The following is an 18,008-nucleotide window of genomic DNA, read 5'->3' on the forward strand; positions in this document are numbered from 1 at the left end:
GGAGCCATCTTGAGTTACGTCATGAAGACCAACCAATGAGAGAACAGAGTTGTTTGTTTACATTCCTGACGTCACGAACGCTTGGCAGCGCGCTAGTGTTGTTCGGTCCGCAAATTCCGAAACATGTCGACTGCTTCACGAAATTAAAACTAACGAGTTAAAAATCTTTCTACTTTTGATATCTTAATGATTTTTTGTAACCGCGCCTTGTTTTACATTTAGGTTTTAATTATAACGTAAGTTTGCACGTTTTAGACGCGTACTATTGCGATGAAATAGTGTGGAATACTTGGCACGAAGGATCAAAAGGGACATCAAACACTTCAAACAGGTCTACAAAGGTATGTCGTCTTCTTCTCAATCATAAGTAGTTTCAAAGAAACTTCTGTCATTTATTACTCCAGCCGTTATTAACGCACCTTAAAACAACCCTCTCATCTGCCGCAGATATGTTTCGTTTGATAATTTCTGACGAATCCCAGTTCTTCTCCTTCTATTGTAATCGGAATTCCTATGGTCTTAGATCATAACCTAACCAAGCAGTTCTTCACGGTTTTTTCTTTGATCTTAGTTTGAAATTCCTGAGGGCTTTATTCCTACATAGCTGTGCCATTTTTTCAATGCCGTCAGAAATCACCGTTTCATCCATTTACTTCTTGTCTTCAACCCATCACTGTTGCTGGTTTTTTTGGACATCCTTTTCTCATTTGATTAATTATTCATTTGTCAGGAAGTAGACATACTTGCGTTCGCACCCTTCTACCAGTTCAAACTATTCGCCGATACCTCTATTAAGTTTCTAAATGAAGAGGTTGTTTGGAGTCAATTATCCAAATTATGGGCCATTTCCTAGTTATTTTCAGTATGCAGTCAGTGGCCTGACTGCTTTTTTATGTACGCGGCAGGACTATGTGCCTTTATCATGCTTGTTGATATCTTGCCACAGACACGGCCCCCACCTTAATCTGTCTGGTGAATGATTCTGGCTGTGAGTACACATGATAATTCTTGATTTTTTAGGGGGGAGGGGTGCGCGAAGAGGCTCCAGAGATTAGAATAGTATTTTCCCAAAAATTTGTGAAGAGGTTCATGCTTAAGTAGCATAATGATGCAAACTGCACAATAGCATGGCCATAGTTTAGTAGTGGCTACACTACTATGCTAAGAATCTTTCGACCGAACTTCCAAAGTGTTACCCTTTCGAATAATTAGCAGAATCATCGTTCAACCTCCAGCAATATCATTCACTTTCTTGGGTATCATATTCCAGGCTCTCCCCCCCCCCCCCTCCTTCAGTAACAAACCATGATTCCAAGTAGGATCCTACACCTCTTAAGAGCATTGCAGAGTATCAGGTGGTGTTCTTAGTATGCAACGACCACCCTAAGGAACACACAGTGCAAGCGTTTACCGGCCGAACCCCAAAGAGTTCCTTCAAGACCCCTCCGCACTGGTCTGATTATGACAGTTCCGTAGCATTTATAAACAATCCCGGTTTCTTTTTTTTTCTATCTTAACTTTTGCTGCCCTTCTAAAAGAAATTATAATAAACAGATGTTCGGTTAACCAACTCTACCACACTTCATTCACCGCCTAGGAAGTTGCCACAGATCTGTAACTGATTGAGCTGCCCATCCACCCCCCCCCCCCCCTCCACAAGTAGAGATGATTTCCACCCAAATGTGGAGTAACCCTCCCCCCACCCCCATCAAGCAGGGGGGGAGGGTTCCAGGGGAAAAATTTTCTTCAAGACATCCAACAAAATCTCTCCCCAATTTCAAGTTGAGGAGTTTCCTCAGAAAGCCCCTCATTGGGAGCTCATGAGTACCAAACAGGCCAATCATGCGTCTAATTGACGTACAGTTTACTGTTGACACTGCCTCACGTCTGGCACTCTAAAATAGTTTTAATCGTGTGTCTAGTTGACGTTACAAGACGATCGATTACCCCCGCCGGACATCTGGCATTGGCCGGTAATGTTGATCAAGCGTCTAGTTGACTTTACCGAACTCATGACAACGCTGACGAAACATCTGCTAGTAGCTGCTTTTCCGCGCCCATCAAAAACAGCGCTACCAGACGCATTGTAAACACAGCCAGACTGTTGGTAGTCAATATGCGTACTGGCTCCTCGAATTCGTAGAGATCACAACTGCCGAACAGCCCATGACCATTCAGAAAAATCCTGAAAACACTTTCTTTTCCCGATGACACCCCGAAACTTTGGGGGTTGGGCTGCCGCGCTCCATCTTTACCACGAGCACCATGCGCCTAAAAATAGAGCCCCGGTTTCTAAAAAGAAAGGACGAATCGTCCAACTGGCGCGTGAAAAAGTGTTTACAGCCTTTATTTCTGTCGCGAAGTTGACCATGCTATTTTGCTTAATGCCTTGCTGCATTGCAAAAGAATCCCTGCAATACGCCTCCAAACCTAGGCCCTCCGTCTTTACGACTCGGCGCCGACCCAATACGACTACGGTGAATCTTCTCCTTGTCCATACCGGAGGCTTTTTAAAGGAGTTTACCAATCATCCCAAGCTGCATCGCTGGCCAATCAGAGGGCTTGAAAATACGTCGACGAGCCCCCGTTTGAAGAGCCGTACGAACGTAGGACCTCTGGCCGAACGCCTCTTGAAAAATTTCGGGGTGAAGTTTTGAAGAGCGGTTGGCCATTGTCGTTGGCCCCGTCGTCGTCGGTGAATTCCGCGGTTGGCGAGGCAAGAAACGCAGAACTGCCGGGGACCAAGTCCTTTTCTCGGTTGCGAGCTCAGCAACGGTCGCGGAGGTTGCCGCCATGTCGGGAGTCCCGGCAGAGCGGGCGTGACCGGGACCAGCGGCGTGGCGTGAATTCCGATATATCGATTGTTATGCCATTTAAATCTATGGAGAAGGATCGATAAATAGGGTGTTCGCAGCGAACACCTTAAGAATCGATTCTTTACCATAGGTTTGAATGTCATAACAATCGATACATCGCAATTCACGCCGCGCCACTGACCGGGACTACGCCGACCGGGAGGATCCGGCAACCCGGCCGGTCTAAGCCAACGACTATTCTTCTTCTCCGCTGCGGCGCGCGGCGCATTTCTTTCTCGACAAAAGGAGCCGCTGGTTTTTCTTTGATCATCTGCCGCACCTCCATCCTCCAACCCCGACCAGAATTTCTCCCCTCCCTCACCCCTCACGGCTCGCTCGCACCCCTTCCCCATCGTCCGCTCGGTGTTCCTCGCTCTCGTCCCTCGCCCGCGCTCTGCCCGTCCTCGGCCCGCCAACCTCCGTCGGGTTTTCTCTCCTCTCCCGGATCCCGAGAAGGTGGCTGCCTCGCCACCGTCGTTTTCGTTTGCCTCCCTCCCTCCTCCCTCCTTCTTCGTCGTCCCCTTTCCTTCCATTTTTCCGGCTCCTCATTCGGATCGAGGAGCCTGCCACTACTTTTCCTTATTTTTTATTTCATTGTCATCTCCATTTTATCTAATGAAGATTTTTGACACCCCCCCCCCCCTCCCTAGTCTCTCCCTCTCCCATTTTAGGAAGAACCTGTCCTCTCCAGAGTTGAGCAACTTATCTGCCGTGCTAAAATTGAGTACCTTTATAGAGAGACTATGAGCACCGGGTCCTATCCAACCCGTGAAAACTGTGCTCTAGATGGGAAGGGAGTTTTGCCGACCTTGCCACTGAAGTATTTTCTAAAATTTAATGCACCATAAGCTAGTCTGAGACTTGAGTAAATATGCCGGCTTGTGTAACGCCCGCCAAGTTTTTTTTCTCTCTCTTTCTTTCTTTAAATTTAAGTAGCCCACGAGGGCTAATCCCATTCAGTGAAAATGAAAAAAATCCGAGGGCTCGCTGCAATATTTTGGCGGGTTTTCCCACAATTTTTTTTTTTGGTGATTGGGAATATTATCAATCCCTTCGTGTAAACGAACTTCCCTCATCAGTTCTTTTAGCCGCGCAAGTCCGGTTATGCGAACCAAAAGTTCGGTTACACGAACTGAAAGTCGCGTTGGACAGACCGAATAGTTGGGATGCTGCAGAAAATCATGTTCTCCTTCATTTTGTAGTCGTGCAATTTTATCCTCTCGTAAAAGAAAATAGTTGTATCACGCGTTTCGCCCCCTCCAACTTGTCTACTCTTGCGTTAAAGTCTCTGAGTCAGCGGAAAAGAGTTTATGTTCTCCTTCATTTCGTGGATGTGCAATTTTACCTAATAGGCTATCGAAATACCTGTATCACGCGTTTCGTCCCATCCAACTTTTCTACTTTGCGTTAAAATCTCTGAGTCAGCGGAAAAGAGCTTTTTTTCGCTGTCATGGATATGCAAGAAAATTTTGTTGCTTCATAATTGGATCACATTTAGCAAAACGGAACCAACGTGATTGCAGTGTCGTCAAAATGTTGCTTCTTCGCAATTATTAATCTGAAAAATCTCCCAGAATATCAAATAGTTTTTTCCTTCCGCCAAGGAATTGTTAATTTCAAAGGAAAATAATTGTGTAAATTTGAATACCTACTGTGCACATTCTTAATAGAAAAGAAGAAGTTGCACGATTTTGAAAGATCGCGCTGGTTCCTTTTTGCGATGCAATTTTGACTACATCTACGAAAAGGGACCTCTTTTTCCGGAGGAATACTTCCGTTAACGATCTCGAGAAGCGCCTGCATAACTACAGTCTACTTCAAGCATCGCGTCTCCCCGATTTCTTGTCTCGCTCTCGGCTCATGACTTGACGCGCGAATCGCTCTTAAAGTTCCAAGATGCGCACGCTATTTGGAAATGCGTCTGGCAGTACACAACTTCGGAAGGTGTACTTACGCAGAAATGAAACGCATTTCCGCCCGGTCGAGGGCCTCCACAATTAGTCCTACTACATGTAGAGGCGTTGCAGCCAGAAAATGGGCCACTGCAGAGAGGTCTCCGTTCGGAAATCAGAAGTGACTGCTACAGAGAGAACTTGAACTTAAAAGCCTTCGCTTGGATTCTTGAATCGTTGACCTTGATCGGTGTATTTGTTTCAGTATCTTGCACGAGTCAGGGCATGTCTCTAAGTAATTCTTCTCTTATAAAATGTCGTGAGAAATATAACTGGGTTTCTCTAATATACGCGTAGCTTATGCGTATTTTCCGATTGAGTTCCGAGCCTGCTATTAGAAAAATGTCACTAAATGCCCCTTTGGCGGCAAGCACGGTCAAATCATAGAACGACAAGGTCGCCATGTTTTCGGCTTTTCTCTGAAATCAAGTGAATCGAGGCAAATGAGGCGTAAAGGAACACGCGAATGAGCCGATGCTAACCGGTTGTCCCTTGTCTCATCGCTCTATTCAACGTAAAATAAAGGCTAGGTTCGGTACGGCAGGTTTCGCACACGCTTCCCGGAAACCGGGCCTACAAAAGCGCGTATCGCGTGATTTTCGTGGCTTTCCCTTGAGCGCTTTTCGTGCGGGTTGCCCGACTAGCGGCATCCCACAACCTAGCTTCTCTCGGGCTCCTTTTGATTCGTCGTTCCTCGACGACTGAACCGCCAAGCTAGGAAAGGACGTCGTATGAGCCTCTGAGCGTCTCCAAACTTCCTCGGTTAAAGTATGACAGGGTTGCCACGGTCAGGGAATTCAGGGAAAACCTGGAAAAGTCAGGGGAAAAAAAGTGCTCGGGAAAACCTGGAAAAGTCAGGGAATTTGACTAAAAACAGCTAAAAGTCAGGGAAAAATTGACAACTTTCACGAGTTGCTTAAAATCTTTCTTTTTTCGGTTTTGAACGCAATATAAACTGCGATGCATTCAGGAGTTAGGTATTTCCAAATGTTCTACAATTATTTTCTGACTCCTTAGCTTAAGCGCGTTTCAAATGAGACGCTATATTAGTGCGATGGTAGCTAGCAAGGTGTAAATTTGGCTGTGCGATCATGGCCTGCGTTCTCAAAGGTCAGGGAATTTCTCCATTTTTCGTCAGGGAAAACCTGGAAAAGTCGATCAGGGAAACTCATTTCCAAATTTTTGTGGCAACCCTGGTATGAATTTATTACTGGAAAACTCGTCCGTAGTTTTCTTTCAGCGGAGCTTTTGTATGTCACAGGGTTTTGCGCATCCAGCCCTGCATGCTGTGTATACTTTCATGAGAAACACGATAGTGCCTCTGGTTTTCTCTGAAACGATCCCACAAGCTCATAAGAAACTTCCAAAGTTGGGGCTATGGAGAGGTTTCCCAAAGTGATGAGAAAGTCCACCTCTGTATCATGTCAAACTCATCATGCTTAGATAGTGATCGAATAAGCAGAGTTGCCGTGGCTGTAGCCTTTGAGCCCTCGCACAAATTGGTTACCCTGATAAATAAGTCTTTACTCCTCCCACCTATGTATGTAGAGTTTGATTGAGTATGTAGAGGTGAATTGTCTCATATCGCAAGGAAGCCCCTCCATTACGGCCTTAACTTCTGGGGCTTTTTTTGAGCGTGAGGGCTGGTTTTAGAGAGAGCCAGCGTTCAGCGAAAACTATGCATATCTGAACTTCTTAAAATTCTTGCTTACCTATTTTCTTTCTTTTTTTCTTCTTTTTTCTTTCTTTTTTCCTCCTTTTCTTTCTTTTTTCTTTTTTTTCTGCTTTTTTTTCTTTTTTCTTCTTTTTTCTACCTTTTTCTTTCTTTTTTTTCTTCTTTTTTTTAAAGCACCGCTTTAAAATAAAATTATTTTACTACTACTACTACTTTCTTGTTTTTCTTCATCTTTTTTCTTTTTTTCCTTTTTTCCTTCTTTCTTCTTTTTTCTTTCTTGCCTTTCTTCTTTTTTCTTTCTTTTTTTTCTTCTTTTTTGTTGCTTAAAAAATAAAATTCACTTACGACAATTCCTGTCTCCGACATATCAGCGCGCGGTCTCGACCAGCATAACCAATCGGGATAGCCCGCGGGAAGGCGACCTTGTCTTGCTCGATGTTCAGCCTCGCGCGAAGGGGTTCGGACCCCGACGCTGAAGCCCCTCCAGCCTCCACCCTGCGGAACCCCCAGCCGATCGAAACCAATCAGGCGGTTCCTCCCGTGGGTATGCAGGGGCGCCGCCGGAACGAAAATACTTCAGCTTCAGAAAAAAAAATTGTATCTTTGACTTGAAATTTTCTCCAAGATTTCTATATCACTCGTTGATATTCTTGTTAAAATTTTCAAGTTATTGCATTTCTAGGCAGTATAGTATGCACCAAAATTTTAAAATTTCGCCGACTTCAAAGAAAATGTTAATTTCCAATGCCATATTTGAAAATCTTCCAGTATGTTTTATTTCTTTCAATGGGATACCGTATGAATATCACCTTGAATTTTTTGTGTGATTTTTTTCATTTTCTAATGAGTGACGAAACTGTACACAACATATCGAGAAAAACTTGGCTACTTTTCCTGAAGAAGGTAAAACATGACCAAAGACTTGCAACATCGCAATCAAAGGCACATTTTTTTCAACTTAAATCAGTTAAGTACCACGTCAAGCAGGAAGGAATTAAGTCACATAAGCCGTCGCCAAGTTTCAAGGAATTTGCTTCTTGTCGCAGTGGAAATGTTCTGAAATTTTTAGAAGAATCCATAGTACCGTTCTCCCGCATAGCAACGAATCCGATGAAATTTGATGTGACGTCGTTTTTCTACTTACAAAGTGCATTTCATTTTTAGTTTTGCCATTGTAAGTAGTTGCCTTTATTTTTATGATCGAACATTCCCATGAAGAGACCTCTGATCTGATAATTGATGACACAGTGATAATGCAGTGCATGTTTCCCCAGCTCCTTTCATGTTTATTTATTAGGTGAAATTAGGAACTAAAACTCGATTAACATTTCTCAATTTTTTGTTTCAGGGCCAGATTAATGATTTTTGTACCCCTAGGCGGAGTTTAAGGTAAGCAACATCATTGCACGTGTATTACAATCATTAAATGAAGGTGATTCACTAAGATTCTGACAAATCATTTTGCTACCACAATCAGTGATTTCTGATGCTCTATTGTTCAAGAATGCAAAGGGCATCACAGTCATAGTAATATGTTCGGTTTGAGCCAAAAATTGTCGTTTTTGTTGCCTTTCCTACATACATTATATTACAAAGAGGGACTACATTTGACAATTTTGATTTAGTGTGTGCGCCCCCCCCCCCCCCCCCCGAAATTTTGAAAGAGCCGAAAAGTAGCTCTCATTGACCTGGTAGCATCCTCGTGGGTTGAAAAATTTCGGGGACTTTTTGCACACTCTGTATTGTTGATATGCCCTCCAATTTTATTGGTAGTGATGATTCCAACCTAACCTATATCTCGTACTGCCTCTTTGTTTACTTGCCTTTTCGCTCTGTATGGCTCTGTAGCTCTGTATTTACCATTTTATACTTTTAGATTTGCATTGATTCTCTTGAATTATGACCATGCATTCATAACGTTACTTCTTTTTATGCTCTTATAGTGCTCGTTTTGTAGTTCCCTATTTGCCACTTTATTTAAGTTTTGTGTTACAACACTTCAGCTCTTAATTGGCACAGAAAATGAGCTGAATGCCTGAAAGGGCCATCTGCCATTAATTTGGTAATTTTTTTGTATCATGGTATGACTATTTTAATTTTTTTTACTTGATACAGTATTAGTGCATTTATTCTATAAATAATCTCTGAATTAAAAAACAATAAAGAAGCCGATAAAGCGCTCTTACACTGTTTTCATTGCTTTATTGAATGATTTCAATCTTCGTTTTTTTAACGAAACCTTTCAAATCCCACCCCTACCATCATAATCTGACGCAGGCTGTATCTGCCTTTTGCGCAGATGTATTTCTTCATCCCTACAGCCGCTGCTATTTTGACGAAGCGTGAGGGGTTGAATTCGAGTATTTCTCTCAAGCGCGTCGACTCCCCTTTCAGATTTCAGTCGAGAGTTTGACTTATGTTGAGTTTGACGCTACCTCTCTAGGTTTCAAAGCCTGTGCATAGGAAGTATCCTCCCTTCCTCTTTTCTTTTTGCTGTGGTTCATTTGTTTTTGGAGAGATTTCTTTCTTGGGCAGCCCGTGTTTCATTCATCGCAATGGAGCTGTATCTGATCCTCATTCAGGATGGTGTGTACTAATTTTGTAAATCAGAGTTATGATGGTTGAATGTTGAACTCATCTGACAGGGTTAAGGGATCCTTTATTGTTGTTCAGTCTACCAGCAAAAAAAATCAATCACTGCATTTTGCTATCAATGCCCCTCATCCCTCCTCCCCCTGCCTACCTGTTCTGTTGCCCCTCAATCATATTATTTACTTGACCTGTCATATTTTGAGGTTTCTTTTGTAGTCCTAATTTTTATCTTGTGCTACCCTCTTCCCCCTACCCCTCTCCAGCCTCTAGGTGTGTTCAGTAGGTGTTGAAACATTAGCCCTTCTTATTTTATTTTTATATTTTTCTTTTATTGGTCTGCTCTGTTAATTTTTCTAAGCTTGAAAAGCTGAATTATTTCTGTATATCTTCCTCTTATTTTTATGCAAGTCTTTTTTTTTTCAATGTTTTCATGTATCATTTATCTATAAAATGCCTTCTGTAAACATTTAACAAACCTGTTAGAAAATTATTGTAATACCTGTAGATTAAATCAAAGGAGTCTTCATGCTGTTGATGAAAAGACTCTTTCCTTTGTCTGCGGCCTGCTCTCAGGCGTATCAAGCTGTAGGTTTCAAGGATGGGCGGGACTTTTCATGGTAGGTATCGATCGTTCGACGGCACAAAAGCTTCCCCTCAATAAGGGAATAACGCGTCCCCTCCTGCGATGGTGAATAGATTGTGCGCCACATCATACCATATTTTTGCCCCCTCTTACTCTCAATTTTTTGCCTTTCTCTTGTCGTCTCCTGTCAATGAGCACCCTCTTCTTATTTGTTTAGAGAAAGCGATGTGACTTATCGCGACAATTTCTTCATTGAATCACTTTCACTTACCTTCTTTTTCATTAATTGAACTTGGTTTGGATAGCAGCAGCAATTGAGTACAAGTCAAAGATATGGAGCATAGGCATGTGCTGTATAGGTTCATGTATTATGAAATTAGGTACTTAAAGTTCTGAAGATTTTCAGTCATTTATGACCATCCTCGTGGAATTGAGTATTACAACATAGCAACAAAGCAGGACAACTAAGGCAAAAATGGAAATGCTTCCCCTACTAAGCACTACTTCTGTAACGCAAGTAGATTTGAAGGAGAGAGAAAAATGAGATTTAGCACATAAATACTTGAGAGAAATGAAGGAACAATGGTGAGTTACAGAATGAAAATTCAAATTGACAGGCATATGTAACAATTAATAACCCAAAATCGAATAGATAAAGCAAAAGAAACATGATAATAATGAGGCAAATGATCACAAAGAGCAGCACCATTCATAAGTGGTAAATATGAGACAGTCATTTAGGAAAGTAATTCAGCGACAGAAAAAAAAGAAAAATTAAACCTTAACTCTCCATAGCATGAATTAATTTTGGAATCTGGGGGGTACAAAGCTATGTTGTGGCTCTCTTAAAAAATCAAATCCCAACTTTTTTTCTCAAAATTTAAAATATTGGGAATCATTTTCAAAAAAGAAAATATTCATGAAAATTTTCCAAATCATGTCATAGAGGAAAGATTTACTTTTTAAAAAACCACAAAATGCGTTGTTACGAATAAGGTAACACCTTGTCCTATAGAATTAAGTTAAATAGGTATATAAAATCGAAATTTTAAATAAAGAGGAGACTTAACATTCAAAGTTATCCAAGATGAAAATAAAATTTCCAGCCAATTATGTACCAGCAGCTCAATTTTGCAAAATTTTCAGTAAAGTTGCGACATTTGTTGGAAATTTATGTAATTTTGTGGTATATATACCTATACAGCACATGGCTATCTGTCTTATTTTCCTCATTGCTGTTTTCATTGTCAAATATATTTTCTTCGATTTGTCTCCTCTATTTTTACTTTTTTACTTTTCTCTCTCTTCTCATTCGCATATCCTTTTCTCTCAAGAATAATGAATTCGCTGCAGAATATTGAAAATTTGCAGTTTCTTTGCATACCTGAATGTGTAAACATCAAAAACATCAGGAATGTTCTAATTTTTACAAGTCAAAAAAAAACAAATTGAACAAATACAATAAGGGGCCCCCAATATTTTTAACAGGTGGGCGATGAGGATTTGGATGGAAATTTTCTTGAGAATCCTATAGTTTTTTCGCCCAAACCCTTTTACCAATCTAGATTTTGGCAGAGTAGCAGACCTTTTAAAGTTTTATTACTTCCAAGGTGTCTATCGACCAGAAAAGGTCAGGGAATTTTCTTCTGTGTCAAGGAAATCGGAAAACTCGGATTTTCTGAAAATTTTTCACGAATTCTACTCTTGTGAATATCTCAGCCAAAATTTCCACTAGAAATCCTTCTGGCGTGTTTTGACTTTTAAAAACGAGGCAAAAATATCTTGCACAAGTTTAGGCACCATAATATGTTTTGCTCTATTTATTAAACTATATTCCTTTAACATGAAAAAATTCTTACATACATTTAATCAGTTAAACTGTGTCGAAAAATTGGGAATATTTTTCCTGTTTGTCAGGGAATTTAAAATATTTCCCCATTTTTGGCAGTTTTTGTCAGGGAAGGCAGGATGTTGTCAGGAATTTTTTTTCTTTTAATTTGCTAGATCCCCTGATTTAAAAACAAATGAACGTTTTAAGAAAAGTACCTAAGTACCAATTAATTAATTCTATTCAAATGCCAGAAATAAAATATAAAATCACAAGATTTTTGTGATCAGGTGAAAAAACTCCCTTATTTCTTAAACTATTAATATCTTATCAAGATAGCTCAACTTACTTCTTGTTAACCTCTAATGAAAGACAGAAATGTTTGAAAATGTCGGATTTGGCGATGTATTGATGTAGTAGCAAAATGTAGAACCGAAATCTGCAGTTACACCTTAATCGAATTCCTCCTTCAAATAATTAAAACTTTGATTTTAAAAATCGTTTTTATCATTTTGTTTCAGAAGCATTGCAATGTCCTCGCTTTGCCCTAAGGCATATAACAATATCACCTTTGCTTTTGCCGCCTATCATGAGCACTGCTGATAAATCAACCTTGCCTTCAGCCGTTGCCAGCCGTTCGACAATTCACCACTCTCTTAGCAGTAATTCAGCTCGACCTTCAGTTATTTCTGGTGAGAACAACAACAACAACACGAATATTTTCCTCAATAGTTACTTATAGATTAGCTCTTGAATAAATACCTAAGAAAATTTGGAAACACGTTTTTTATGCATATTGTTAGACAATTCTGTCGAACCTTTTGTATTAATTGTCATTTCATAAATTAAAATGCATGCAATTTTCATCAAAAATTTTTAATGACGTTTGTTTTTGATCTCTTACAATAAGGATGTTCAGAAATCTTGAACGTCCGAACTAGTACCCAGATATTTTCCGGAGCATGACAGATCTGTCGGCACTGCATACAGCATTAAATAGTCAATGTCCTTTATCAGATGACAAGCAAGCTGGTGCATGAAGTATACTAATTGATTTAGAAACTGTCTAAAAAGGAGCTAAAGAGGAGATTTTTACCGGTGACCTCTAGCGAACATCGTTCTTGTAAATGAAAACAACAGCAAGAAATCTTCAGATTTTTTAGCAGTTTTTGGTGTGAAGAATTAATTCGGATTTTAATAATCCTTTTATCAATACCTGAATTATAACATTCCCTCATCCTTCCAATCGTTGGTAGTCACTGATATAATCTCTGAAGTTTCTTTTTTTTTTTTTTTATTGTAGGTGAAGATTTAAAAAGTAGTGAAGAAGAGTCGACATGGGTACCGGAACTGCCCCCCCGTCCTCGGCAATTAGCCATGAGCTCCAAAGATTTATCAGGTAATTTTAGTTTCTAAGTCTTGACAGCACTCAGGTAAACAAGAATTTGATAGTAAGAAGGTAGCGAACCAGCTAGAGAATCCTAAAATGCCTATTTATCTACTACGGTAATCTTTTTTTATCATGATAGAAGTTATATACTCCTGCAGACTGAAAGAAAAGTTAATGGTAACAGTGGTACCAATTTAAACATTTAAAACAAAAAATAAGAGCTGAAAGAAAATGTTGTAACATTTTTGTAACAAAAAATAATAATTAAAAAGGAACAAAATTTTCAGCAGGAAGAACATGTGAACTTGTTGTTTTGAGGAACCCTGAACTCAGAGAATTGAAATAATTTCTTTGTTTCACAGATAAGTAGAAACCCTCAACTGACCTCTGGCAATGGGTAAAACCTTTTTCTTTGGGGGCTCTTTAAAACATTGGGTTTTATCTGTATCCTGCCTCCTCTTAGTTCTCATAGAGCTTGGCTCTTTTTGAAACAACACATTCAAAATAATATGCTCAATAGCGCCAATTTATTGAATTAGCTAATGTTTGACTTGATACTCAAAGCATTGAACAGTTCAGTTCTAATAATGACTCTTGAAATGAACGTTCATAATGAAAGTTTTTTGAGCTCTTGGTAGCAGTAATCAATTTTTTTTCTTTGACAGAGGGCTTTGTCCCCTTAGCATACGAAGCAGACGGAAGCTGCGGAAGGAGCTCTCCTTATCGATACACAAACACACTAGAACGAAATCGGAAACCTCTTCCTCAACGTTCATCACCTCCACATCATCTCTGGTCAAAAGATGTAAAGTTCTTACTCGATGACGTTGAAGGAGTCAATCTGTTCACGAGCTTCCTCCAAGACCATTGTGACCAGTTAGAATTAGAAAAACTCCAATTTTGTTTTGCATGTGCTGGCCTTAAAACTCAGGAACCAGAATCTGTTCAACAAATAGTCAGAGCTATCTATAAGTAAGTTGGTCTCAGCTCCTGAATAAATGTCTCTTTTTTGTTGCTCTATTGCTTAAAGTTTAGTGCGAGGTGCCCGCAGGACTTGAAAAAACAGGAAAAACAGGAAATCTTAGGTACAAATTTTTACTCTAAAATATCAGGAAATTGGGAAAAGGGAGGTCAACCTCTGCAGGATGCTCTCTCAAGAAAATCCTTTAAGGGGTTGCAAATATGATATTGAACCAGCCAAAAATTTAGGAAGAGGCCCCAAATGGAATACCAAAAGGCTCTGACACCAGTCAAATTTTGTTTCATTTGATATTCTTTGCGACCTTTTTTATTTGATAAGCTGTAAAATTTGATTTTCTATGTGTAAATTTGAGAAAAGTAGTGCTGAAAAGTGATTTTTTTATTAAAGCCCTAATACGCATTATTTAATAGGAATTTTGAAACATGAGATTAGTGTCTGAGGAGAGCTTCTCTTCCATCGCTGCCTGAGAAGATGAGACGGATGAAAAGAATCTAATTCTTTCAAATGATAAAAGCGTTTAGTGCAGCATCAAAATGCACATAGTTTAAGGCCCATTTTTCCATGCAAAATATGTTTAAGAATGCTAAAAAATTCATGTTCCAGCCTCACTCTTCTCAACGTTGACACATTGAAAATGCAATTGTAAAAGTTTATTTGTCTTAGGAGGTTTTAGAGAACACTACATGAAATAGGTAGTAATGAAATTTAGGTGGTACATACTTCTTCAGTTTATCGTGCAGCTTTTTTCAAGTGCGCAGAATTTGCAACCCCCTGAAAAAACCCTGAACACCCATTTTTTTTTAACTTTGAAGTGCTCAAGTATTTTTGTACTTGGGAATATTTCTGGAAAGTAATTGAAAGTTCTTAAGTTTTGCATTATCTTATTACTCGTCCATGACCATTTGGAAGGATTTTTATTTTTTTGTTTTCTGTTTAGATTTCCAAAACTATTAATTGGTTTTTCTTTGCACCACATTTTTTTTCTTTGGTAGCAGAGAATGAAGGTTTTGAGAAAGAAAACCTACATTTATAAAATTTGTTCAATTCCCTCAAAATTGTGTCGCACATCCTTGAAAGCTCTTAAAAAAAAAAATTTCTTAAGTCCGCGGTAGATCTTGGAAAACTGTAATTCTACCAAGTAGAGTTTCATGGTAAGTCCTTGTAAACTTTTAATTTTGGTCCGGGAAAGCTGTTATAAACCTTGAAAATGCCAAAATTAGTCGGAAAGTGGACTCTCTCCTTTTCCTACATTAAAAGATAACACAATTGGAAACCTGATTAACCATAGCACATATTGTTTTGTCGATCACTAAATTGTTTTCTTTATTTTCTCTTGCTCCAGAAAATATTTTAGAGAAAGAAATTTAGGATTCCCAGCAGAAATGCGAGAACGATTAAGTCATCAAATCAATGAACGCAGCACACTTCGGAGGAACACCAGTCTGAAGTCAATATTTGAGGAAGCCTACGCCTTCATGCTTGATATGATCAGCAAAACATCTTACTTAGCCTTTTTGAATTCGCCACTTTGCCTTAATTATTCTCTCTCCATGCCAATCAATGATCGGTAAGCTCTTGCTTTTATCCCATTTCTTTCAGTTTTCTTTCCTCACTGTCTCATCTTCCATGGTTGGAGTTTTGTAGCTTATAGTTCTGCATTTCATTTTATAGTTCGGTTTTTACGAATTCTTGCCTGTCTAGAAAACAGGGTGTTTGCCATTCAGATATTTCTAGAAACTCAAAACATCAAGTGCTTAAGGCTGAGTAGAAAACAAATGTGACAAATGAAAACAGACATCTGGTAAAAATAACTTAAATATACATTAGGAGCCTGAAAAGTCTCATGAAGTAGATCTAAGAATGATTTTTGCTTTGAATTCAGGTAGAATGTATAACATTTGCTAAGTGTATCCCAATGTTATTTCAGCCATATCAGTTTTGTAGATAATATTTTTCCTGATGTCAGTACAAAGTATTGGTGAAAGTCGAAGAGTTTTTAGAGTTTATACGGTTTTGTTATTGCTACATTCTTCTGCCTAATGGACTTACGGCCCAAAACAAACTGGAAACGGCTGGAAAGGTAACAGAGCTCAGCAATGAAAATTCTAGCCTTGAAGATTCCCAGGATAGCAGCGCTCAAGATTTGTCAAGCCTACTGCACGTCCATCTCAAAACCCTGTCTGGGGTCTTAGTGACAACTCAACTTTCACCTTACCTGAAGACAATTTTTAAGTCAGCAAGGCATGACACTCGCTCATTTTGGCAATGAATATGAAAAAGTCCACTGAATCAATTGCGCTATTTGTAGTATCAAGTTCTGGTTGTTGAATCGTATTGATAACAAAATGCAAACAGACCTATCGAAGTGCTTTGATTTTTCATCAGATGTGAACAGAAATATCACTCTTCGATAAACCTGGAAATATCCACCTTGGTATACTATACCATGAAATTTGCCCTACTTGGATTCATTAATCAATGAGGCACATTTTCAAAACAGTCACGCTTCAAATCTCTTTCATAAATGAAGATTGAAGGAATCCCAGCATGTTCTCTCTACTGTGGTTGACGATGTCATCTATCATGTAATTAGAGCCCACTCGTCACATGCTAAGACAAATGTCAATCTCTGATTAGTCCCCAAGAAGCATCACTCAATAAATCAACATATGCATTTAGATGGCACTTTTAATGAGTGCAAGATTTGACTCGTGTCTCAACATACAAGCATATTCTACATCCGGCGTTACCTATGTTAATAATGGTTGCTGTATTTGTACAACCAGGACAAAAATTGTTATTCTTAGGTAGTCTGTAAGTTATAACCATCAAAACTCGATTCTGTAACCCATAAAACTAACTCATTCAATTATCACTGTCATTTTATAATATGTATCAACCTGTCAGACCTCTCGCCTCCTTCAAAACTGTTTTGTTAAAACTGTCATTGTGAAAGACTTGCGTTTTTCTCAGTTTCATATTTAGAAATGTTCTTAAAGATGGCAAACACCCTAATGAAGCTTTTAGAAGTATCAACATTGCGTGTTTTTCTGTTTAGTGATGGTAGTGCTAGTAGTAGTTCTAGTAGCGTGAAAGATGACCATGAATTAGGATACATGACAAACAGTCTATCAACAGTGCACGAGGGCAAGGAGCTTGTCACCAAAACGCCTGTCAAACTCCCGCTGACCAGAGACGCTCTTCTCAAAACGCAAAGCCGAAGACTGGAAACTGCTCCCAAGTATGTACCATTTTCTATTTTTCAATTTTCATTCTGTTTTTCCCATACTTGTGCAAGAATATCTATGCTTTCATCCACCAGTTTCTATGAATTCATGACAAATTTTCAATTTTTTTTTTTTTTCTTTCTACGCAAGCACTTAAAGTTCTAAGCTGAAACCTTGCATATGGATATTTTTTATTTATTTTTTGTCCCAAATTCTTAAGAGTTGAAGGAAATACACAACTACACAGGTATCTGAATGAGTTTCCCCATTTTTTTCCTATGTAGTTATTACAGGTAGAGCAAAAACGTAAAAAGCAGCATGTTGATCATACTTATACAGCTTTAAAACAAACTAAAGTTTAGGCCTACTATGTTTACTAAACTTGAGTGTACTAAAGTAAGACAGGCGAAGAATTTATGAATTATTTTACATGTTTCCGCATCAGGATTTTATGTAGGAAATTATAAGTGTAGTGAAAATATAGTTCACTATCTCCGGAATGAAATTTTTACCTCTTTAGTCTGCATTGGAGAGTATTGTAATAGTTACCAAAATTTAGAGTGTCATGCTTGCACAGTCTGCACGAATCAAATTGCACATCAAAACAGATTCAATCAGTTTTCCAATCAAATGATATGCTGTGTATTATTAATTGTGATTTTTTTGTGTTGTGTTTTTGCAAATTTATTTGTAGAAACTGTTATGGCTTCTTGAAGAATGTTTGATGAAGAGCAACATTTGGTGCTTGATTTTCAAACGAAATCTTATGTTACTAGAATTCCATAGCAGAATTTAGTTGCCTAATTAGTGAGATGATCGTTGATGGTAGTGAAAAGATTATGCGCCCAATTTTACCAGCAGTTCACATGAAGTAAGAGGCTTGCCATTAGACTGGAAAATCATAGTAAATCATATTCCTATAAA

The 18,008-nt window shown here is 39.0% G+C and overlaps 1 protein-coding gene across 2 annotated transcripts in view; it reads left to right on the plus strand.

Moving 5' to 3' along the window:
• The first annotated feature begins 130 nt into the window (after nucleotides 1-130).
• The window catches only part of Axn (protein axin), a 36,081-nt gene continuing 18,203 nt past the window's right edge, over nucleotides 131-18,008 (plus strand). Inside the window, exons 1-7 of one of the 2 annotated variants that reach the window (XM_072299843.1) lie at nucleotides 131-341; nucleotides 7,831-7,871; nucleotides 12,007-12,177; nucleotides 12,789-12,884; nucleotides 13,541-13,847; nucleotides 15,200-15,424; nucleotides 16,916-17,098. In XM_072299843.1, coding sequence (XP_072155944.1) covers nucleotides 12,075-12,177; nucleotides 12,789-12,884; nucleotides 13,541-13,847; nucleotides 15,200-15,424; nucleotides 16,916-17,098 — 914 coding nt within the window. In that variant the 5' untranslated portion in view covers nucleotides 131-341; nucleotides 7,831-7,871; nucleotides 12,007-12,074. The remainder of the gene's footprint in view (nucleotides 342-7,830; nucleotides 7,872-12,006; nucleotides 12,178-12,788; nucleotides 12,885-13,540; nucleotides 13,848-15,199; nucleotides 15,425-16,915; nucleotides 17,099-18,008) is intronic. The other variant, XM_019042997.2, reaches the window with a different exon arrangement.

The sequence above is a fragment of the Bemisia tabaci genome, chromosome 4 (assembly GCF_918797505.1).
Source record: "Bemisia tabaci chromosome 4, PGI_BMITA_v3".
In the NCBI taxonomy this organism is placed as follows: Eukaryota; Metazoa; Arthropoda; class Insecta; order Hemiptera; family Aleyrodidae; genus Bemisia; species Bemisia tabaci.